The 23579-nt window shown below is 40.7% G+C and overlaps 1 protein-coding gene across 2 annotated transcripts; it reads right to left on the bottom strand.

Annotated features, from left to right (window-relative positions):
* Positions 1-386: 386 nt before the first annotated feature.
* Positions 387-19880, bottom strand: C1H5orf63 (chromosome 1 C5orf63 homolog). 2 transcript variants are annotated; one of them, XM_058539722.1, is made up of 5 exons: positions 19836-19880; positions 10546-10639; positions 5374-5494; positions 1682-1738; positions 387-1025 (listed from the first exon to the last, which is right to left on the bottom strand). In XM_058539722.1, the coding sequence occupies exons 3-5, from the start codon at positions 5485-5487 to the stop codon at positions 855-857; spliced, it is 342 nt and encodes a 113-aa protein (XP_058395705.1). In that variant the 5' UTR covers positions 5488-5494; positions 10546-10639; positions 19836-19880; the 3' UTR covers positions 387-854. The 2 variants fall into 2 exon arrangements, with proteins under 2 accessions (XP_058395705.1, XP_058395710.1); XM_058539727.1 differs by lacking the exon at positions 10546-10639 and having other exon boundaries at positions 19836-19874.
* Between the last annotated feature and the right edge of the window lie 3699 nt (positions 19881-23579).

Raw genomic sequence — 23579 nt, forward strand, 5'->3', positions numbered from 1 at the left:
CATAACTACATTTTTAATACTTTACATAAAATGGTGAAGAATATTTTGCCTTTGGATGACATATCTGTCCAGTTATGGTCAGACGTGAATTTTCCCCAAGAGATTAAAACCTGATAAAACCACTGTTTTATAAGTTGAATTAACTCAATTGATGATAATTGAATAACTATCAAAGGCAGTCCTCAAATATTACGAATCAATTCACTGACTATGTGTAAAGCATGTTGAGATTCTTATATATATTTTGGGGGTTTAAATCTTTCTTTTGTTTTTCTCTAATGAAGCCTCTTTGACTAGGTTAATTATTCTCTTCCACACAAAAAAATGAACTCTATTTTTAAACAGGTATGATTAAATCTGACTGAAATAGGCTTCATGCAGAAGTATTTGTTAAGACATCCCTTTATTGACTGTGCAGTTATTAACAATTCACATTTCACTTTATCTACTGAATGGAGGAGCATTTATTCTTTCATTAAAAAGTTAAGCCCTTAGGGCAGCAGGAGAAACACAGAGCCTTCCTATAAACGGCACCGTCCAGTGAATATGAAATGCTTCCATAATAATACAAAAGATAAAAGTAAATAAAACAAATGGACTTCTTCTGCCCTCCATCATCATCTCCCTACCAATACACTCCTCTTAGTTTATAAAATACCAACAGGTAAACAGTGCCCACATTGGTACCTCCATCAATCAGGAGAGGAATATCAACATTTATTTGGCACCACTGAGTTCAGAACATCCTTAGGGCTGTGTGAAAGTGACAAAAAGAGTATGAGGCCATGGTCATTTCCTCAGGAAGATGCCTGCGGGCCAGAGAGGGTGGAAAATCATGAGGGCGTTCGTCAGCCTCAGGCACCTTGCTGCTCTAATTTCTGGAGCTGTTTTTCAAGTTTTGAGATGTTTACTCGATGCATCATCAGAAACTGGCCATTCAAATGAAAGACGGGGATGTCAAATTTATACCTTTCACACCACGCAGAGTTTTCTGGAAGTGTGATGTCCACCTCCTGTAAAATAAACTAAAACAGAGACAGACTAAAGCTGTATATTTTAGAGAATATGGAACAATGCAATGACTACAGTGACAAACCGATCCCCAGACTCATTCTAATGCTGAGAGGTTGTTGTTTGTTTGAGGTCCAAAGCAATCTAATGTCCCTGATTTCCACAACTTGGTGGATTTCATTATATTCTCTAACTCTTGAATTTGCTACTTTTCTGTTATACCAGTTACATTCAGCATCGGGCACTACTCAATTCCCAATGAAATAAAATATGTCCCAACTGGGAAGCTGCTCGAGAATCAGGACAGACGTGTTTTGGTTGTAAGCATGGGAAAGGTGTCATGGTTTGCTATAGGAAAACACTTCCTTGGAAATGACAAGATAAAAGGAATGGGGTCAAAAGCTTAAAGCAAGCAGGAATACTGCACCTGCTAGTGAACTTTAACTCATGTTAAGAATCACAGTAAGAAAACCAGTACTGCTCAGAGAAAAACACTTAGGGGTAATGAGTTTTATGGAAATCAGCACTAAATTCTCTCTCTGAAGAATAGAAAGAAAATTTAAATGAAAAATCATTTAATATCTTTCCCTAAAGAAAGGATCCAGGCAGATACTTTATACCACATACACTATCTGTTCCATACACATAAAGCCACACTGTATTATATTACTCTGTTTTTATAAGGCTCCAGTACTTCCTTGGCTTCATCACAAAGGGGACATGGATCCTGCAGGAAGAAAAAAATAAAGCCATTAAACCATAAGAATGGCATGCAGCCTGACAAAAACCACAAGAAGCAGATTATACTTATTTTAAAGGACTGTTTTCTACCAGGTTAATTACACTACTTTATTTCCAAAGCAAAACACTGTCATAGAATCTTATAAATAGCTAGTATTTCATGGTAAGTGGGCTCTCAGCATTTTTTAGTTGTTTTGTTTTGATTTTTCTCCATAAATAAATCTATCTAATAAATTTTGATGTTTACATGTTACACACATGTGTATATATGTATATATGCATGTATATATGTGTATACAATGTATACACACACGTGTGTGACAAGTGTAAGCATCTAAATTTACTATATATGTATAGATAGATACATATACATACACACACAGTAAATTTAGATCCTTACATTTTTTGCTACTGGCTTCATCTAATTGATATCTGCGGAGATTCTTTTTCACTGATCTCTAGTCCTAGGGCTTTGTCCTTCCTATGTCAGGACCTGGTTGTTTCTGACCTGGCTGACATCACTAGAATGGCTCACATCTGTTGTGATTGGGGGCACTGAGCTTTGCCAGCCTGCGTTTCCTAATCGGTCCTCAGAAATAAACCCTTTGAGATGGAGTTAGAGAGTGATTGCCCCATCTTTAAAAAAAGGAAAAATCTCTATTTATTTTGGATGATGATTGTACCAACTCATTAATGTTTTGCCTGTTTTCTCATTACAAGTGTTGGCATTAGGTTTCCCGGACTAATTTTCCACCTGAGGAGCAAGCAAGCTTTAGTGCCCATTGTTTGCACTCTAACCAGCCAGTGGAGAAGTCTGCTGAGAACGTGTGGATCACTGGCAGATTTTGAAGGCTTCTCAGCCCTTGACTCTACGGACAGGGACAAGCTATCGGTTCTCTTGCATGAGCTCAAAATAGACTCAACGTTACCAATGCTTATATAAAACCTCTTTTTAACGTGACAGGAAGAGATGAGCTGTTATGTAAAAGCAAGGCCCCTCCTCCAGCTTAACTCGCAGCTTGTTTTGAAATAAGGACCCAGATAATCAAAAGGCAGTTTTCCTTCACAGGGGTCTTTCTGGTCCATAGAATTAGGCTAATCATATTATTATTAGCATTATCAATAAACAGATTATGGATAGTCTGTGATGTTTTAAGATAATCATGTTGAAATTGTCTGAGAAAGTTTCAAAAGTCAACAGAGGACCTTAAAAGCAAAAGCAAAACAAGAAGAAGCTAAATTGCAGAAGTACCAAATGTACTGACATTTTGCTTTCACATTAAAAAATAGTCGAGCCTAGATCAGGTTTTTTGTTTTGTTTTGCTTTTTTAAACATGGAAGTCTGTGCAAATTATCATGTGTATAAGTACTTTTATGAGGAAACGTTCATCAAATTTTAGAGGCCTATGACTGAAAAAGGATAAGACCCAGCAGTCTGGACCATTCAACATTCTTCTCCAGGATTTTCCATAGTGCCAATAGAGCACTTATTTACTCTGTCCCTGAATTGTAGTGGAAATTTGTTGGGTTGGTCATCTACCACTCACTCCTCTTTCTTGTAGCAAGAATGCTGTGATTTTTGCCTCACAGGAAGTGCTCTCAGCGATGTGGCTGACTCCATCCCTGAACAACAAGGTTGGAACACCTGACTTAGGCTGAGGCATCAGCACTTCCCACCCCTCTCACTATGTAAGGCTCAGCGATCAGCCAGTCAGAGCCAATGGATAGCCATGAGGCCTTTGCTGGCGTTTCTGTAGACATGTGAGATGTGAGATCTGGGGTTTGGGATGGCTGCAGTCATCCATGAGAAGACCCAGAAGATGAGGAGCTGAAGAGATTGGTAACATGCTTAGTTTCAGAATCAAGCTACTCCTGGAACCAGACCAGCCCATAAATCCTTTTTGTTTTAAGCCACTCTGGGAAGTACTTTCTATTATTTATAACTGAAAGAGACCTGATATTGTACTTTTTCTCTCACTGGATTGTGAACTCCTGAAGGTGACAATGATATCTTAGTATATGCCTAATGACACAAATCAAGGGTTCAATACAAATTTTAAGCTGAATGGAAGATTAGTGTGGTTTTTTGGGCAGATGTTTTCAGCTAACTTAGCTGTTGCTCAAAGTGAAAAATAGTGCAGAATAGTTAGGCTGAGTGAGCTCCATTAGCCTTCAGGGATTGTTTTGTTTTTGTGGTTCATTCTCACATGCGTTTCCATGTGTAGACACAGATGATGAAATATTTTTCTTCCATAATTTCCAGCAGTGCAATATATACTTATGGATATGAAAAGTAGTTTAGATGAACTATTCTTAGAAAAAAATTAATTTTTAAAAACTACTTAAACTTTGTTATTAGATGACCATCAGATATTTTCAAATTGCTAAAATGCCTGAAATCTGAAAAATCTATTAAAGAGACTTTTTTTTTTGGTTTGAATTGCAGTATTATCCACTAAAGTTAATTCTATTACCCCCTGCACTTTATTTCTTTTTTGATTGTAAATCATACAAAGTAAGTTAAGTAGCAAAAGGAAATCAGAAATGTTTGTATTATAAATTTCAGGGGAAAAAGCTCTTAAAAAATTTAAACTAGCTTTATGGCTTAAAACTAGTGTTAGGGATAAGAAAACAAGTACAGCCAATCCTCATTACTTGTGGATTCTGTATTTGTGAATTCGCTTATTTGCTAAAACTTATTTGTAACCCCAAAGTGAATACCCATGGAGATTTGCAGTCATTCACGGACATGCGTGTGTATAGAGCAGTGAAAAATTTGAGTCGCCCAAAGTGCACGTTCCCAGCAGAGGTGGAACAAGACGATGCTCTGCCTCCTTGTTCCAGCTCTCATGCTGTAAACAAGTATCCTTTTCACGATCTACTTAGTGACACGTTTTTTGTATTTTTGTGCCTTTTGTTGGTGATTTTGCTGTTTAAAATGGCCACCAAGCATAGTGCTGAAGTGCTGTTTAGTGTTTCTAAGCACAAGAGGCTGTGATGTGCCTTATGGAGAAAATATTGTGTTAGATAAGCTTTGTTCAGGCATGAGTGTATAGTGCTGTTAGCTGTGAGTTCAATGTTAATGAATCAACAATATATATTAAATAAGGTGTCTTTAAACAGAACTCCTTGTTTAAAATAAAACAAGGTTAACTACTGATCAGTTGACAAAAAATGTTGTGACCAGAAGCTCATAGGAATCTAACCCTATATTTCCCCTAGGAGCAATGGTTCAGTACTTGCTAATTCAGTGTTTGTGGCAACCTTATAAAACAGTTATAACTATCACAAATAACAAGAACTGACTTTACTTCTAGGTGACACATTTGTAAACATCATATTATAATCTGATAGTTCCCTCTTTCAATGTAGGGATCAGATGACTATTAAATATATCAACTTCCCCTCTGATAACTGTGAGACAGTGAGGTCTCTGGGTAGGACACAGAGTGACCACTGTTGTAACTGGAACTGCAAAAGTGAGAAGCAGGTCTGAAGAAAGTTTATTCCATTGCTTTCCTTTCAACATTTTTCCCCTTTCTTAAATGTACAACTTTTTTTACCCAACAACTTTAATACTTGATGTGTTTAAAGTAGTAATTTTTCTTTCTCACTCTGTACCTTTGTGAATAAGGTCAGCACAGGCAGAGCAGTCTTCGAGGCAGAGAGATTCCTCAAGATGAGTCGAAAGGAGTACTTGGCAAGTTGCAAGCTATTTCCTTGAAACCAGAGCATCTTAATTCTGCCAAAAGAAAAACAGACCAGTAAACTTATGTGCCCTAGACTTTGCTCTTTATAATATGAACAGGAAGCTGCAAGCCTATGATGGAATTTGAAGACTTCGGAATTGCTTCTTGGAGTCCAGGAGTGTCAAGAGAGGCCCAGAGGTTCACTGTATTCCAAACAAAAGAGAATTTAGAATGGAAAAAACATCCACATTTATGGATTAGCTGTGTGCCTAATCACTTGGTTTCTGTAAGCAAACTGCATGGGTTTGTTAATTTGAATACAAAATTAAATTTCACCTGCAGATTTTGCCAGCATCCTAATGATCCCCTAAAATGTGGAGGTTTCCTGAGACGGTTTTTATTCACAGAGATAGCTTATCTTATTGGCAAGCATTCACTAACACCCAGCCACTTTCACAGTAAAGGAAACAATAAGTAAGCAGCACAAGTCCCCAGCTGAAGGTTAAAGCCATCACTTATGAGATCTATGCCCCTCTGCTGCAAGAGATGGGGAAACACAGGGCTGTACTTAGTGGAACTACAGGGGAGAACTAGGCTGGGTTAACTTGTCACAAATAAAAAACTACTCAACTCCTTAAGAAGTATTTTAAAAGGAGATTGCTATCATTTTCGAAAAGACACACAAATGTACTAGTGTTTCTACTGGAGACAGTCCAATAAGAACAGCTTGGTAATAGCAGCATGTCAAACATTAGGCTTTGAAGCCCCCTCATCCTGCTACTTTGCTTGACATAAGATATCTTACTTATTCCTAGTTATTCTGTTCAGCCTCCAGCTTTGTCCTTAAAACTATAAATACGATAATTTCACTTTTAAAACACATATGCTCTGATGACTTTATCATTTGTCAATATTTCCAAGATAAATTCATTCCTGGGATCTTCATTTCTTGACTTGACTTTACTCTGCAACTTTATCTATCACTTTCCCTCCCTTATCTTGGCAAGCTGCAGCTGCAAAGATTCTCTTTCTGTTTCTTAGATACCCAAAGATCATCATGATCTCTGCACTTGCTGTCCCTCTTCATGAAAAGCCCTTAAGTATCTTCTCCTCATTTGGCCTGGGCTCATGTCACCTCCTTAGCGACGCCTTAGTGACTATCGTACCAGTGTGGCCAGCCCACCACTCTCCATCCTCATACCTTGATATAGTTTTCTTTTATCCTTCACTATCTAAAATTATTTCTTTACCTATTTGTTCCCTCTACTATAATGTGAGTTCCACAGGAGCAGCTACTTGTCCACCCCAGTATCCCCAAGTGTCTATAATTAACCCGGCACATAGTAGGTGTTCAAATATTTGTTTGAATGTTAAAAGTATTGGAGTGAGCATTTCTCCCCCTCTTTAGTCTCACTTCTAACCCCGATCAGACACTCAGTGTGCAGAGCAGTCACTATTTTTGGGCAGATCTCTTATTGTAACTAAAGGGTAGTGCTCCTCAGGGTGTCCACGAGATTGTGGGCCAGGCCGCTGCAGCTGGTCCCAACCCTTCACCACCACCTCGAATCTCCCCCTGCTCTGCTCCATAGAGCATGACTATATTAATTATGTGCTAATCTCTACTACTGACTAGGCTTCTCAGTGTAAGATTAGCCTTCAACTTATTTGAAACAGAATGATATGACTTTAGAGAAAAATAGCAACCCATATCAAACTAGCATAAAGACCACACAGGACAAAAAGATCAGATTCTGATCCATGAAAACAGTAATCTTTCCTTCACTCTTAAACCTGTAGTCTTTCACTTCTCCCCGGATCTCCCTGCTAAGTAAATGATCCTGATAATGCATTAAAAAGGAATGTGATGAGAATTTTGCAAGGATCTGCTACCCAGCATTATTCCAGGGTGGAAAGCGGATCTAAACAATTTCACAATATGCTGTGCTACTCTCAACTAAGTGTTAAGCCCTGGTATGCACATTTTCTATAAATTCAGCAGAATCAACAACTCCAATAGGTGAATGTGGTTGGAGACAACAGCTTCTAAACATTGTCTCGCTTTGTCTACACAGGATGGAAATGAAGGGGGAAAGTAGAATGTTAGCCACATTTACACTGGGTAGAAATTTCTGCATCATTGGTTTTGGGAAGGCCCTATGCCAACAGTGGCATACCCTCCTAGGGTATGAAGTGAAAAAAGCTGTACTATATGGAGGAGAAAGAAAATAAAAAACTAGTTTTGTTAGAGTAAAGGCAGAAAGACAGCCCTTGGAAATGAGATGGATCAGGCCATCTATGGCAGTGACCTTAGACTACAACCAGGACGGTAAACTGTAGCTAGATGCTTTTGGTGTGGTGATTTAGGATTTATTGATGTCTCTGGCTGGTAAGGAAAGGAAAACTTATTGCTTTTACTTAGCTGAGTTGAGACTGAGGTGTTAAGGTTTTAAAAAAAAGATTCACATTCACAATGGAAATCTGCTTCAGTATTTCCAACATGACAAAACGCAGCATGTGGTCTTGGTTGTACCCAAGACAAATAAAACCTGTCATAGTAAACAGAGTTGCTATTCATTCCAGATTTGCTAGAATATTTGTTCAACCAACCCAGAGAGCTAAGTAAAGTCTTCAGTGATGCTACAACCATTCTGTTTAAAACTAGTTCTCTTTTCCACTGTTAGTCTCCATTTCTACTTTTTTACATGTATTTAATTACTTAAACATGGCACAATGTTTACTGAGAAATGAATTAGCATTATGCAATTTTACTACCTGCATATTTTCCAAATGCCCTAAGGCACATGCATTTTACCACACTGTTAAATTAACTTATTTCTTTGTAAGCATTGTATTATAAAATTATATTAGAGTCTGATATAAAGAAAAAGCTCCCTACACCTCTCCTAGGCAGAAATAAGATATTAAGGCTAAAATTCGAAACACTGGAGTCCACTTAGTTCTAGAAATAAAAAATATAATGGAAAACAATACACTCCAATTGGAAGTCTATAATATTCTTCTTAGAATATTTTATTAACTCTGTAAACCCTAACACTATTGCTGTCAATGTCACATTCACCGAATCATGCCTTCTTGAAGTAAAATCTTAATACGGGCTACTCTGTCAATGTGACATTTTCATTAGTTCTATTATTTTTGAACAGTATCTCAGTACTATAAAAAAATATTCTGAAAGGCGGTCTCTGCCTGTTAGCTCATGACTGGGAAAGGACAACACCTTTTTGATTATGTCATTGAATTTAGTCATGAAATATGTGTCCTTACTACACACACAGACACAATTTTATCCTTTGTGTTTTGTTAAATGCCTCTGTGATATGAGAAAAAATAGCCATGTTCATAATATCAAAGAAGCACAACTGGGTCACCTTTGTCCCAGACAAAAAAAAAAAAAAAAAAGCAAAAGGCATAAGACTGGATTTAGAATGTGCCTAAAACAAATTCCACAGCCTAATAATAAAGATGGTGACTCCTGCTGTTTCAAGTCCACTGCCGCTCAGAGGCACAGATCGCCCTGAAAGAGAAAGAGAATGCTAGCTTTTCAACAAAACTGAGGCTGACTTCAGTGGTCTTTATGGCAGAATCAAATACAACATGGGGGGAGGACTGATTGGACCAATTCAGCCCTCCTTGATGCCAGATAAGGATGATAACTTAACTTTATAGCTTTTTCCCTGCGAAGCACTGAAGGGCAGACCATTAAAACAACTGATTATAGTACAGAAAGAAGCCAGGGTCGTTTGAGCCTTTATTAAGGATTATTCATTTCTTGCATGACGAGCTGCCCAGGCTATGGCTGTACATCACTTATGTGGGGCTCCTGGATTCTTCAAACACTGTGTGTGTCTGATTAGAAGGGAAACAACATTGCTCTTGCTTGACTAGAGAAACTGACCTTCACTGACCAGAATTTTTATTCATACAAAGAATCGTTTGGCACATCAAATCTCCAAGCTCACGTGATCCCTCATCAGCAAGCTGCAGAGTTAGTTCGTGTGCAAAATCAAAAAGTCTATATACACCCAGGTACCGCCTTGGTTATTATAGATAATGTTGGAGCTTCTTCACAAGAGTATAATGTAAATTTAATGCTGAGCTGACATTAACCAAACACTATAACCGTAGCTCTCACTGAACCTGTGTTCCATAAAGAGAGGCTCTGGGCTTCCGTTTACTCATTTGTGCCATGTGAGATGTTAAGTGCTCCATTTCACATTCATTACCATCTAAGTATAATGTTCCTATTTCTACCCAAATGACTAGAAAAACACACACACATACACACACACACATCCCTCTATTGGGAACAAAACCCATATTTTAGATTACTGCAAGTTTATGTAATGAGGTGATGTTGCTCTTAAGGGATTCACCTGGGTCACTGGGCTCTACCTAATCCAGGGAAACAGGGACAAATGATGCCTCCCCAGTGCTCCTCTGGGCTTTTGGTCAGTCTGCTGTGTCCAAACCTCCCTCTCCCCCAAACAAGTGGGAGCCTAGCCTGGGATCTTGAGTGCAAGTGTGGAGCCAAGAGCGACAAGGAGAGGCAGCATATAGGGACACAATCAAAGCTGAAAATTGAGCAGATACTTTGAGGTGTCAATTCCAAGGAGCTAAGCAGGGCTAGAATGAGGCTATAGAAGAGAAACAGGGAGTTGAGGGTAGAAGGCCCAACCTGGAGAGGGGCCCTCACTCACTGGTGTGGATGGGATCTCAGGTGCTTTTCCAGCACCTCAGCAGTCAGGGTACCTGGCCAGGGGAACTTCCTAGGAAGTGGAGCCAACTCAGACAAGATGTTGCGACAAAGATCCCGAGCTAACCACCCACCTGTGGGCCCACGTGTACATGGTATCATGCTCAGCTTCATTCTTTTTTTTTCAATTGAGGTATAACTGACAGATAACATTATATTAGTTTCACGTGTACAACGTAACGATTTGATATTTGTATACATTGCAAAATGATCACCACAGCTCCATTCTGGCTATGCAGTTGGACTGCTGATTAGATCCACATAACACATGAAACCATGAGTAGGCCCACATCATGCCCCACCCCCAGGGAGTGAGAAGCAGTCACTCACATGTCCACCACACTCCCTGCAGCTTCTACTTCCAGATTTCAATGCCCACAGGATCACCACACAGGGGGCCAGAGAAGCCAGTAGAGAATCAGTCCTAGAAATGAATGATTGGTCACATGAGTGCTAGTGACAAAACCCCTTTTTACTTCCCTTCAAATTATTACCATGACTGTGGGATTTCTAAGTATCTGGATGTCTCTATTCTGCTACTTGTACTCAGTGGGTGCTACGTTAACTTAAATTCAACACACTGCTTTGTGAAGTTTTTTTAACTGCCTGAAGTGTGGGCTTTGCCTATCCAGTAAGAATACAATTTCACTGAAGGTGAATATCCACCTATCACATATCTACCACTTAGTATATGCACTCTGCCCCTATATCCCACCCCCTTCAAATTCTCAGTAAAATTAAGCCATTGTTTTTTTTCCTTCATCCTGCCTGGTGTTGAGCCCATTTCTTTCCCCCCAAATAAAACTCTCAGGTGGAGAAATTAACTCCAGATGCTAGATAACAAGCAACAATAATAGAGAGATGTACTTCAGTGGATGCAGAAGGGAGTTAATTCTTAAGTGAAACAATATAAATACAGGAGAGATTACAACAGGGACACCTAATGGGCAACTCTGAATGTTATAGGAGAAAGGAAGAGAAGAGTACTGGGGGCTAAGATTGGAGGTGGTTCCACAAGCGAAGGATCCTAAGTCATGTAGGATTTGGATACGTAGAAAAAAGGGTAAGCATTCTAAAGTTGGGGTTAGACACTGAGGCACTGAGGTAGGAATGCTGTGGCCTGTCTGACGGGAGCCAGTGAAGAGTTTTGAACCAGAATGATGTGATAAAATCAGAGTTTTGGAAGACTGATCTGGCAGGAGCATGTAGGATGGACTGCAGAGGAAAGGAGAATGGAGGCGAAAGAGTTAGAGGTCAATTATGATGATCCAGGTGTAGGATGAGAGTCATTCATTTATTCATTTAACAATTATCTGATGTTTTCCATGTATTAGATACTATTCTAGATGCTGGGTTCAGTGGTGAACAGGAAAGCAGGGTCCCTGCCTTCATGGGTTCCATAGTCTAGTGATGTTAAAGAGACTCTTTAATGTCAGACAATATCCAACAGTGCTAAGTAGAGGGGAGAAAGTAAAACAGGGTGATGTGATGTCACTAAGGCAGGTCCTTTAAATAAGGTACTCCGAGCAGGTGTCATTTTTGCTGAGACTAAAGGGTGAGAAGGTACAAAGATCTGAAGGAGGAGCATTTCGGGTGAGGGAACAATAAGCGGAAAGGGTCCAAGGTGAGGACAACCTTGACTTATTGGAAGAAACAAAAAGGACCACGTGGCTGAAGCACAGTAAACAAGTGAAGAGTGGCAGGAGACAGGGCTCAAAAATGATCAGTGGCGGGGTCGGATCACCTAAGGCCTCACGGTCTACGTTAAGGGATTGAGGTTTTATTTTAAGTACAATTAGATTTAGAGGAGGGAAGTGACGTGATCTCATACATTTAAAGATCACTTGAGCTGCTGCGTGAATGGATTTTTTGGGGGCAAGATGGAAGCAGAGACCAAGTTAGGAGGCTTCTGCAGCAGTCTGGATGAGAAAGGATGGTGGCGTGGACAGGGCCAACGGGACCTGCCAATGAACTGGATATGAGGAGTTAAAAATGATGGTAAGGACAATCCCAGTTTTGGTCTTGAGCCTCTGGGCGGGTGGCAGTGCCATTTACTAAAATGAGGAAAACTGAGGCAGGAACAGATTGAGGGATGTACGGACCGGGAGCTCAGTTAGGGACAAGTTGGAGCTCAAGTAAAGAGTGGCATATCCAGGTCTGGTAGTCAGGAGAGAAGGCAGGGCTGAAGATAAAAATTTGAGACTCCAACACTCTAAGGGCTGTATTTATAGCTATGGAAAGAGATGAGATGATCTAAATAGTAGACAAAATAAGAGGGCCAGGGAGCCAGCCCAGTGGCACAAGCAGTTAAGTGCACGCACTCTGCTGCAGCGGCCCAGGGTTCGCCGGTTCAGATCCTGGGCATGCATCGACGTGCCACTTGGCAAGCCATGCTGTGGCGGCGTCCCATATAAAGTGGACGGAGATGGGCTCGGACGTTAGCCCAGGGCCAGTCTTCCTCAGCAAAAAAAAAAAAAAAAAAGAGGAGGATTGGCAGATGTTAGCACAGGGCTGATCTTCCTCACCACAAAAAAAAAAAAAATAAGAAGAGGGCCAGGACAGATCTCTAAGGCAATCCAACATTTAGGAGTAGGGTAGAGAGGAGCCAGCAAAGGAGGCAGACAGAAAGGCTCTGAGGTAGGAGGAAAACCAGGAAAGTGTGTCATCACAGAAGCCAATGGGAGAAAGTATTTCCAGAATGAAAGAGTGGCCCATTATCAAAGAGTGATGAGGGGCTGGACCAGGAAAGGGATAGTGAAAGAATCTACCACAAATCAGATGAGATGTGTCTGAGGTTGCTCCAAAGGAATGAAATCTTTCAATCAATGCCTACCCCTAAAATGAACAGCCTTGTCTGGTTCTTGCCTAATTTAACATCTTAACCAAAACGAAGTCTTTCTGGTGAGGATGGAGGCAGTGGGTTGGGGGAGAAGAGTGAAGGCAAAAGTTGACTAAGTCTCTTAAAAAGACATAATAAATGTAAAAATTTTTGTGTAAGTTATAAAGCAGAATAAAGAAATGAGGCTTAACTATTTATTGCTAAATAATACAAAAAGTATGGTATTGTTATTAATAATAATGATGATGATGATGATTCTATTGGCTGAAATGTGCTTTTACTGGCCTCAAATGGAAGATTTAAAACTCGAGGAATAACAGTCTCAGAAATAGGGAACTGCAAAACCGAAAAATATTTTAAACAGAAATAGCTAAAAATTTCATATTGTGAACATTGCTTAAATAGGAATTTCCAAGACAGGATATCACTGATTAAAAGACCCAATATGTTTATCTTCTACTAAGACTGAATATCTAGACCAGCAAATACCTGGGCACCAGGTATTGGCTTAGCCTAGTCAGGCTTCACAAGATTATACAACAGTATACCGAAATTTAGTTTGCGAGGAGTCGAGGTTTTCCCCTTGATAGGTTTTGAACAAAGGTCAGTTCCTGTCTAGTTGCTCCTTCCCAATACTTGCCTTTATATTTTCAAAGAAGGGAAAATTCAGTACTGCTATTATATTACCAATGATATCCTCAACCCATGTAGATCAAAACAGAAGCTGCCTAGATAATGGTTAAGTTGGATTTTATTAGTAATCTTTAAAGACAAAACTTGTTCCAAGGTAGTTTTGAATAAATTGTGTAGAGGTCAAAGTAATTTAAATGAACACAGCTCTCACTAACTCATCAGTCAGGGCAATTAAGCACAAATGGTGTACTTCTTCATTTTGAACTTCAAAGTTACTCTTCAGGTAGAGTTTCAGTTGGAATTCAGCATGTTTGAATTCCTGGTGCATTTTGGGGTGAGGATTTCATAAATATGCACCCTCAAGACTGGCAACTGCCACTAACTAGTTCTGAGATGCTAAGAAATTTCCTCACCTCTTTAAGCCTCAGTTTCATCAAACAGAAAATGGAAATACTATCCCTGTCCTGTTCTCTCATTTTACAGAGACCTGGAGAACTCTGCCCATAGCCTTTGGGTATCAAATGTCCTTCTGATCAGAGAAGGGGAAATTACATGCAGAAGAAATGCCATGGCAATAGCCCATGGCTTCAAAAGGCCCCAAACAAAGACGATGAAGTAGTTTTTACCTGTAGGAGCCTAAAATGCTAGTCCATTTAAAAACGACCAAAATTCACGCATAGATCCATGCAGAAGTGTAAAGGCACTTGCTCATCGCACACTGACTTCTCTAGCTCCTCAATAACTGGGAAGCCCTGGCATCAGAAAGGACCCAGGAGGGAAATGGGGGAGGTGACATTAGAGTGGCCAGGCACTCATTCCGCAAATGTTTGAGCATCTGAGATGGAAAAGCACCTCCAAAAAGGAATAATGTATTTTTCTTTCTTACTATTAGATACATTCTAAAAATTCTTTTTAATGACAGACCCTTGTCATCTCGGCATTCTCCTCCACGTCCAGAAGCACCACTGTGGTGCCTAGGCCTACAGCAAGCTGACAAATGTGAAGTGGAAGGGGAGAGGAATCTTCAGTGTAAGCAAGAGTTTGTTTTAGAATCTTTGGACCTTAGCAGTCACACTTTCCTGATCATTGCTTCAGGGGAGTCTACTCGGTAATGGGGTTGGTGCACATGACAATGTCAGGGAAGGGTTTCCAGAAAAACATTCAGCTGAAAAATAAAATGAAGATGCTAATCAAGAACAGTAATGTACTGTTACTATACACCCCCTCTAACAGCCAGGGGTTCAAAGGGGATTCTGGACTAATTCATGCTAACACAGCAGGGCTTGCGCACACTGCCCCCCTCCCCTCATCGTCAACCCCAAAGGCACTGACTTAGCATCTGGCCTGGAGCCAGAGAGGCATATTCTGAATTCAGAGTGTGCAACAATGTTTAGTACAATTATGACATAATGGCTGTAAAGCTGTTCCTGAAAGCCAAGAAAACCTGAATAATGTGGTTGGGTTATATCATACATGAGGGCTTAATAGAGTTTAAAAACCAATTTGAAAATTCCTTCATTCCATAAAGGTGGCATTAAGATGAGGGCAAAATCATTCTAGTTCAAGGGATGGGAACAAAGTGCATAAGGAATTATGCAGACTCCCTTCCACATTATCCTTCTTAACCAAAATGACCCATTCCCTTTGAAGATATCTCTGATACTTAATACTGACACCAAAAGAAGGCAATTTCATTAAAACATCTTAGTCTTTTTGTACCCAGCTAGTATTGCCTTGTTATTTAAAAAGCACACAGTCCCATTTCCAGAAAGAACTGTTTGCACTTCAAAATCTGTCCACCAAGGCGATGTCTTTCATGGGTCACTAATCCTCCACCATTTCCAGAGAGGCGAAATTATCCTCCTGACCACACAAGACCTGAAAGATGTTTCATTCATTTTTAGCCATTTTGTAGCAAATGGCTTTGGAACATCTGAGTTACTAAATACAGCATTTCCTTGGACTTGTGGTCCCAACAACGCCTAGGCCCACAGAAGAACAGTGCTCAATCTGAATTTTGGGAACCATCCACTCTTGAGGTCAGGCCCCAGCAACCCTCACTTACGTGAGCTTCTACAATCCTCGGAATTCTAGTCTGTTACTTAACAGCCATCAATGATAGAATATCGTAATATTTTGGAACTGGGAAGTGACTCTGGAGATCCCCTTGCTTTATGGATAAAGAAATGAATGTTTAACCAAAGCCTTTCACACTGCATTTTTTTTTTGTTCATTTCTCTATATTTTCTTCTTGAACAATGGCCTATTTTTATACCTAATGAGACCAACACAGAATTTTCAGAACTACAAGGGACCTCCAAGTTCAACCTCCTTTCTTCCAAAAAATCTCAAAAAGCTTTATACATTAATCCTCAGAGCATACCAAATAACAGATATCACATTTTGTTTAAGGCTTAATTTAAGGATGGAGAGAACAAGGCAAGTCTCAGCTTTAAATGGCAGAATTCTTTTACTATAATAATGAGATTCTGATCTCTAAATCTAAGAAGATTCAGATTAACTTCATTTTTGAACCTGGATAAACAGAGCTGAATTTAGATTTTCTTTTTTTTTTTTGTCTTAGGTCCTAAGCTGCCTCAGCTGACTGAATTTCTATTAAATAACAGTATCCTTTCTCTTAGCTGACTGGGAGAACTACATGTTTTAAGAAGTAAAGAGTTAAAAAATCAAATAATTCAATTTTACATCCTTCCTCCTGACTAAATTAGAAGCCACTTCCCCATTATTTCATGATTAATATGAAAAATTACAGGCACAATGAGAGGAAGTTCATTTGTTTCCAGTAGTAACATTCTGGTTTCTGCTGCAATCCCACTGGCAACAGAAGGAAGCAACATATACCACATGCCTCCCCTATAACAACACAAAAAGTTGTTGACTTGGAACTCCTTTGGAATGTTAGTAAAGCAGAAAAGCTGATTGTGGCTTTCCTTCGGTATTATTTGGGCAACCTAGCCTTAAAATAGTGACCATACACAGGTCCTCAAGGCAGGACCAAACCAAGATATTAGTGCCCTAGGTAAGTTAATAATCTGGTATACCTTCAAATGGACACTCTTCAAATTTTTGCTCAACAGGGGTTTGGGTGGAGTTCAGCATGTCAGGCCTGGAGGGAGGGCTGAGACACAGCTGGTGGAGGCTTTCAGCTTGCATATTCCATTCAACACAACAAAGGCCCTGCAAGTGAGCAGGCTAGATTTTCTTGGAAAGCAGTTTGATGCCATCTACGGATTCTCAAATATGCCCTTCCCCACTCCAAGCTGTTTATCAAAGCATTAGTAACTGCAGCATTTATAACTGCATCTAGTAACGCCTTGAAAGGTTACTGATTTATATTCTTTTCTCTACCTTGTTGCATTTCCAGTGATGTTTTCACACTCCTTCTAGATCCAGACTCTTCCCTTCAGGAACACTGTCTTTTCATTTCTTTTTTTTTTTGTGAGGAAGATCAGCCTTGAGCTAACATCCGATGCCAATCCTCCTCTTTTTGCTGAGGAAGACTGGCCCTGGGCTAACATCCGTGCCCATCTTCCTCTACTTTATACGGGACACCGCCACAGCATGGCCTGACAAGCGGTGCGTCAGTGCACGCCCAGGATCCGAACCTGCAAACCCTGGGCCACCAAAGCGGACCGTGCACACTTAACCACTACGCCACTGGGCCGCCCCCTGGCTTTTCATTTCTATACCAGGTACTGAGTGTTTGCAATGTGCCAGGCACTGTGCCAGGTATTAGAAATATAAAAGTGATTAAGATACTTTCCCTGCCTTTAAGGAACTCATACTTTGGGTAGGAGAAACATTTACAAATAATACAATCCCACAGAGATGAAGTCTATGGCAGTAAAATGGTTGTGACTAGATACTACTGGTGAAATGCTCTGAAATCCTTGGAGATGGATACTTTCTTAAAAGAGAGGTACTTTGAGTTTTGCTTCTATCTCTGGAAACTTCATCTTGGATAAGGAATGGAATAAAAAGAGAGTAATGCAAAGAGAGTAATGTTTTCAAGCCTCCAGTTCCCCGTGGCTGTAACGGGATGGGGAATTAAGGATGTGGGATAATACCTACATGAAACTTAGCCCAAACCTTTCATTTTGCATATTCTTTTTCAAACAATTTTGTCCCTTGAACTTGCTGTGTGATACTAGGGGAAGGATGTAGTAAGCTCACCTAGTCCCTGCTACCTGTATAGCTACATATCCCTGGATCCAGATGGTTTCTCCCCTTCAAAATAATTGCAAACAAGATTAAAACTGCATGAAGGAACTATTCCAGCTGGCTTTTGGCTTCCTCTGATGTACACTCCTTGAATAAAGCAGTGGCAAAATTAGATTTAAAATAAGGAACATAAAAAAGGCTTACTACTGTTACCAGATCACCTCAAGGTCCTGCTACGTGTGAAACCCTAAGCCCTGGCATTAGAAAACTGAATGCATCAGCCAGCTAGAGTATGCATACGTTATGAAATATAAAAACTTTAATAAGAAAAAAAATTTGTTTTGAAGGCTTATCTCCACGTTGCCTCTGGATACCTAAGAGTATGATAGAGCTAGGCATCTGGAATAAAATAGAAATACAGTCCAATAAATCCCCAAGTTGGAAAATCCTCATGTCTATTACCTTACCTGCCATCAATCCATCTAAATAAAACCACATAGCCACATCTTCCTCTGGTGAAGGAGACAAAAAAAATATTGATCGTTCTTTGGCAGGTGGCTATTACTGACTACAGCAAGCACGAAGAAAGAAAATCTGAGGAGTCTGCCTGTCTAAAATACCAGCCCCACCAATCTTAATTTTCACAACAGGTCCTTTCTGGTTCTAGACAATTCCTCAGCAGAGCGGGACCCAGCTTATTAGGCCACAACATTTCACACAGAACCATGATTAGTTCTGCCTTACCCCAATATTACTATAATCACTCAGTAATTCCAGGGTACACCTCTTTTTCCAAGTGTTTTAATCTCAATATATACAGCTTCAAATATTGGTAGAAAGCTTCAAATATTGGTAGAAAGCTTCAAATGCATTTTCATAAGCTATTCCTCAGAGAATTACTAAATGAGAAGACTGTGGCCTCTAATGGGTACCTCAACTTGCACAGTGGCATGCATGCTGAGACATGGTTCTAGTGGCTGCTTAAACAAGTCAATGTGTACTTACAGGAGACCTGCTCATGTTGGGAAATGTGCTAGAAAGTACTGGGGATATAACAGATCCTAGAGACTATCCTTGTCCTGGAGGAGCTGAGAATCTTGAGGTCAAGCTGGGCCATACTGTGGATGTTTTTTAAAGTGCTCTAAAATATAAAGTACTATATAAAACACTTTCTATTAAGAAACAAGAATAAAGATCACGCAGGCAAAAAGAAAACCCTCCTTGTTAAAGACAGCCTTAGTAAGTATCTTGCCTATTCATGTTAGTGACAATTTAGTTGGGACTCTTTTACCTCTGGACTGATTAAAAAATTGTATGAGCTGGTATTTGTCAGGGGTGATTAATAAGGCTAAGTATTTTCGTTTTTTAAGGCTGAGTATTCGTTGAGAATTGTACAGTCTCTGATTTATTCTCTCATTGTTCAACACCCAGAGGGCTGCTTTTGCCCAATACAGCAGAGAGGAAGCCCAGAGAGCCCCGGGACTCACAATGTTCCCTACTGCCTCTTTCAACCTTTTCACCCCAATTAAAGGTCAACATGGCTGCGCAAAAATCTTTATTTAAAAAGGCAGTCATCTCAGCGAGCTGCCAATTGAGATTATACTGCCACTTCATAGAATTCAATTAAACCCAGGACAGGGCATCTGTGAATCACTGGAATAAGCCTGAAGTTGAGATGTTTTCTGCTTTCTCTTAAAAAAGCTGCCTCTTCCCGCCGTTATTTTGTTCACTACCCAGAGCGCCATCGCCAACGCGCAGGCGCGCGCAACACACACACACACACACACACACACACACACACACACACACACGCGCGCGCGCGCGCATGATACCCGTCCCCTCCCCCCGCGGTTCCTGGATTTATGGCTCCCGGTTTAATTAAATTCCCTCTAACGTCAATCAAAATTGGCAGCATGCCCCCTTCCCCCCGCCCCCCCCCCGCTGGCGCCCGGCCACCGGCACCCACCTGAGCCTCCCGCAGCCTACGTCGCCGCTTCCGCCTGGCCCCCGGCACTTCCGCCGGAGCCGCCCGGCGCCCGCCCCGCGCCCCGCACTTCCGCCCCGGCCCGCCGCCCCTCGGGCTGGCCTCCCAGCGTCTCAGAGCGGAGCCGATCGCCCCTCTGAAGGCCTGCCGCGCCTGGCCGTTACACGTGAAAAGAAAGACACAGAACCAAGACCAAAATGTTAAAAAAATAAAAAGGCCACGAAAAAGTGACCAACCGTGTTTGAGACTATTTAATAACCAGCCTCAGGTGTGGGAGCCAACTTTTTGAGAATATGCAGTGCAGGCAATTTTAACCCCTCCATTCGTTCATCTGTACCTTAATGTTTACTGTCCTCCTCCTCTGGGTCCGAGCTGAGCTAGGTTATGGGGAACAAGATGATGAACGAAATTGGCAGCTGTACCCTCCCCAAACTTAAAGTTGTGTAGGCAAGTCAGACATTAGGAAGTTAGCCTTTAAATAGATCATGCCTTCACTGAGCTAAGTGCTTTGAAAGGGAAGGAAATGGGGACCTATGAAAAGAGATGAGTGGGATCTAGGGAAGAAGTAGCTCTTGGGCTGGGATGTGAAGGGCCGAGTTGGGCAGGGACAAAGTTCTCCAGGCCTGGGGAAGGTTGGGACTGGAGGGAGCCAAGTGTGGGCAATGCACAGAAGACTAGCTAGTATGGCTGAGGCTAGAGGGGGTGGGGAGAGGAAGGCAGGAGCCAGGCCATACCCGGCCTTTCAGGTTTGTGCTAAGGGCAGCTGGAGGAATTTCTGTTTTACTCTGTTTTTGTTTGTATGTGGGAAGGCGGTTGAACTGATGGCCTTTCCATTCTGAAAGGATCACTCCGCTTTGGGAAGGAAATGAGAGGGGATTGGGGGTAGGGGAGAGCAGAGTACAAGCAGGGAAGGCAAAAGGCAGCTAAGTAGTCCAGGAGGGAGGTGTGGTGGCTTGAATGGTGGTGGTGTAAATAGTGAGAAAATGATAAGTAATAAGAGTAATCCTCAAAGCTAGCATTTATTGATTGCTCACCATCAGCTTAACACTCATTAACTTGTGTGTGTTAGTGTTAGTGCTCTTGTGCCCTTAGTACAAACCTCAAAGGCCCTGTGTGGCCTGGCTCCCACCTACCCTTAAAACAGTCCTATTAAGTATTATTGGTACCATTGTACAGATGAAGAAATGGAGGCTGAATAACTTGCCCTAGTTCTCAGAGGTGGAAAACGGCAGAGTTTGGGTTCCATCACATGCTGTCTGATGCCGGCATCCAGGAGCTTGCCACTATACACTCAATATGTATTCAGTGATTTTAAAAAAGGTACAAAACAAACCAAAGTCAGGAATGAATCCCCTAAACAAACCACACTGATGATGTGATATTGTTAAGGACACACCTAGAAAGTAGAGTTTTCAAATTCTTCATCACTTCAGCATTTGCTGAACAGTGGATTTTGCGGCTGTCAGCAGACTACCTATGATGATTTTTGAGTTGATACACTCCAATAAGACCTAATGTTTCTGGAAAAAAAAAAGTCGATCAACAAAGTGCACTCCACCTAACAGGTGCTGATATAATGTCTTTAAAGAAGTTATCTTGGGTTTAGTTATAAACACCTCGGTGGAGCATGCATAACTCACATCTTGTGGAGTGGTAGAAAAGCTTCCTAGAAGTGCAACTCCAAATCAGCTCTCAAATCTCATTTCTTGTTGGAAAATGAAGTAAATTGGATTTATGAAACCTGATTTCACCCACTGAAGGAGAAGAATGACTTCACCAAAGGCCAACAGTGAAGACTTTTAGCATTAGTTAGGGGTAGATTTCTCTAAGGGGCCAAAAATTTTCAGAATTTGAGTTTAATTAGTAAGAATTTCTTGGTTTTTTCAGGTGATGGCACTAGACTTGGTACCTCCACATGATTGTTTTGGTTGAGGGTGGAAGTCCCATGAAATGGCTGGGAATTCGTGAGAACTCACTGTAGTTAATGCCCAGTCGCTTTGGGAGTGCTTGGCTGAGTGCTGAGATTCAAAAGGACAAGTTTAGCTTCTAGATTCAGGACTCACAGTAAGCTGTACTTGGAAAAATGTCTGCAGTCTGACCAGGAAAAACTGTTGTCTCCAAAATAAAAAAAGGAAACTGCCAAAGAAAAATTAATAAAGATTTGTTAAATGGTCACAAATATAATACTGTTCCAGCTTCATTAATTGTTGGATTTAGTGTTCATAACAATTTTATTACATTTGAAAACAGTTTTTAGATGAGATGCTCTTACTGAGTGATAGTTCCTAAATATACCTAAGTGTTGAGAAATCAGAGCATATTTTAAATTTGTTACTTTAGCCAAATAATTTCAAAGGCAAAATTATAAAGTGTTTTATAGCAAGCTTATTAAATGTGGGCTGTGTACACATTTTAACATATTTCAGTTGATGTGAAAGTGACAGTGTTCAGAGAATATGAAGGTCTTAGTATAGGGATGGGTCTTGTACAATTTTGTTCACTCAAAACATGCTTGTCATAGGTGTTTGACCTTATCTTGTCCTCCAGGTCTGGACTCCAATTCCAAGCTATGCTCTGGGAATCTGGATAGGACTCATGCAAGGATCTCTGTGTTCTCGAAAGTCAGTTCAGAACTCACTGGGTTGAGTTCTTCTCTTAGATCTCAAGGCCGTGCCAGCTCTATGGTCAGTTCTGAGATGGAAGCCTGCTCTAGAGAAAGACTGGTCTGCAACTCCTGAGATAACTCCAAGGGTGCTTTAGAGGACACATTGCCTGTTCTTCCAGAGATGACCTGGAAGTCAGGCTTCCCCCCAAGGCCTCCTAAGGGCTGGACGTGTGGTGGGAGGCATCTTCACTTCCACACTGCTGGCTCTGTCTCTGGGAAAGCAGGAGTAAAGAAATGGCTTTTGATGTCAATGCTTTCCCTTGAGAATATCTTAGAGTAATGATATATATCCTGACAGGTAGTGACTGTCATGCCAGCTGTATTTTACTGTTATCTTGCTCTGTGCTGCCACTCAAAACACATGCAATCTGAACTTTGACTGGGAGGGACAGTCCCTACGTAATTGCCACAGTTGGGTGATGTAATTGTGATGGTGGAGATATTTAGAAACCTGGGAAGTTTTCTTCCCTGGTCTTTTTCTGGTCTTTATAGTGAGCTTATTTGTTTTTCATGAGTTTCTCATCCCCAGTACTGCAAACTCTGCAGGAAGTGATCTGTAAGGGCCAGATATTGTGTTATGTTTAAAGTCACGGAGAAAAACAGTGGCAACCTCCCAAAGAAAAGACAGCCTTCTGAGTCTGGATGTGTTGGGTCGGCAGGGTCACTGTTGACTCCCCCAGGCCAACCATTACAGGAAACAGAATTATAAGCCTGTCTTATTGGGGGAGAATGGACCTCAGAAGCCTGATTTCTATATCCCCCTTGACATTTAAAAGACTCTACTCTTGTGCCAGACATTCAGAGGAGAGTGAAGAAAATTTTAAAAGGAGAAAAATGTTTATTTGTTTTAGGGCTTGCTCAGTAATCCACTTATGCCATTTACATTAAAGAACCTTTCCATGTAAACACCATTAATTATGTAGTATAAGAGCCAAATAAAAATGCTAAAAAATAGAAGTAATTGTAGACTGAATTAGTATAGCTTGAGTGCACATATATTATACACAGACTGTAGACTTTTACATTTTATTGGGGGAGGTGGATTTGTGAATTTCTATTGT

The sequence above is a fragment of the Diceros bicornis genome, chromosome 1, assembly GCF_020826845.1.
Source record: "Diceros bicornis minor isolate mBicDic1 chromosome 1, mDicBic1.mat.cur, whole genome shotgun sequence".
NCBI lineage: Eukaryota > Metazoa > Chordata > Mammalia > Perissodactyla > Rhinocerotidae > Diceros > Diceros bicornis.

Bases quoted from the DNA above. Each gene is read 5' to 3' on its own strand.
- C1H5orf63 (XM_058539722.1), bottom strand. From the start codon at position 5,487: ATGCTCTGGTTTCAAGGAAATAGCTTGCAACTTGCCAAGTACTCCTTT. The intron at 1,739-5,373 runs GTACAGAGTGAG...TTCTTCCTGCAG, and splicing joins TGCTGACCTTATTCACAAAG to GATCCATGTCCCCTTTGTGA. The intron at 1,026-1,681 runs GTAATATAATAC...TCTCTGTTTTAG, and splicing joins TGGAGCCTTATAAAAACAGA to TTTATTTTACAGGAGGTGGA.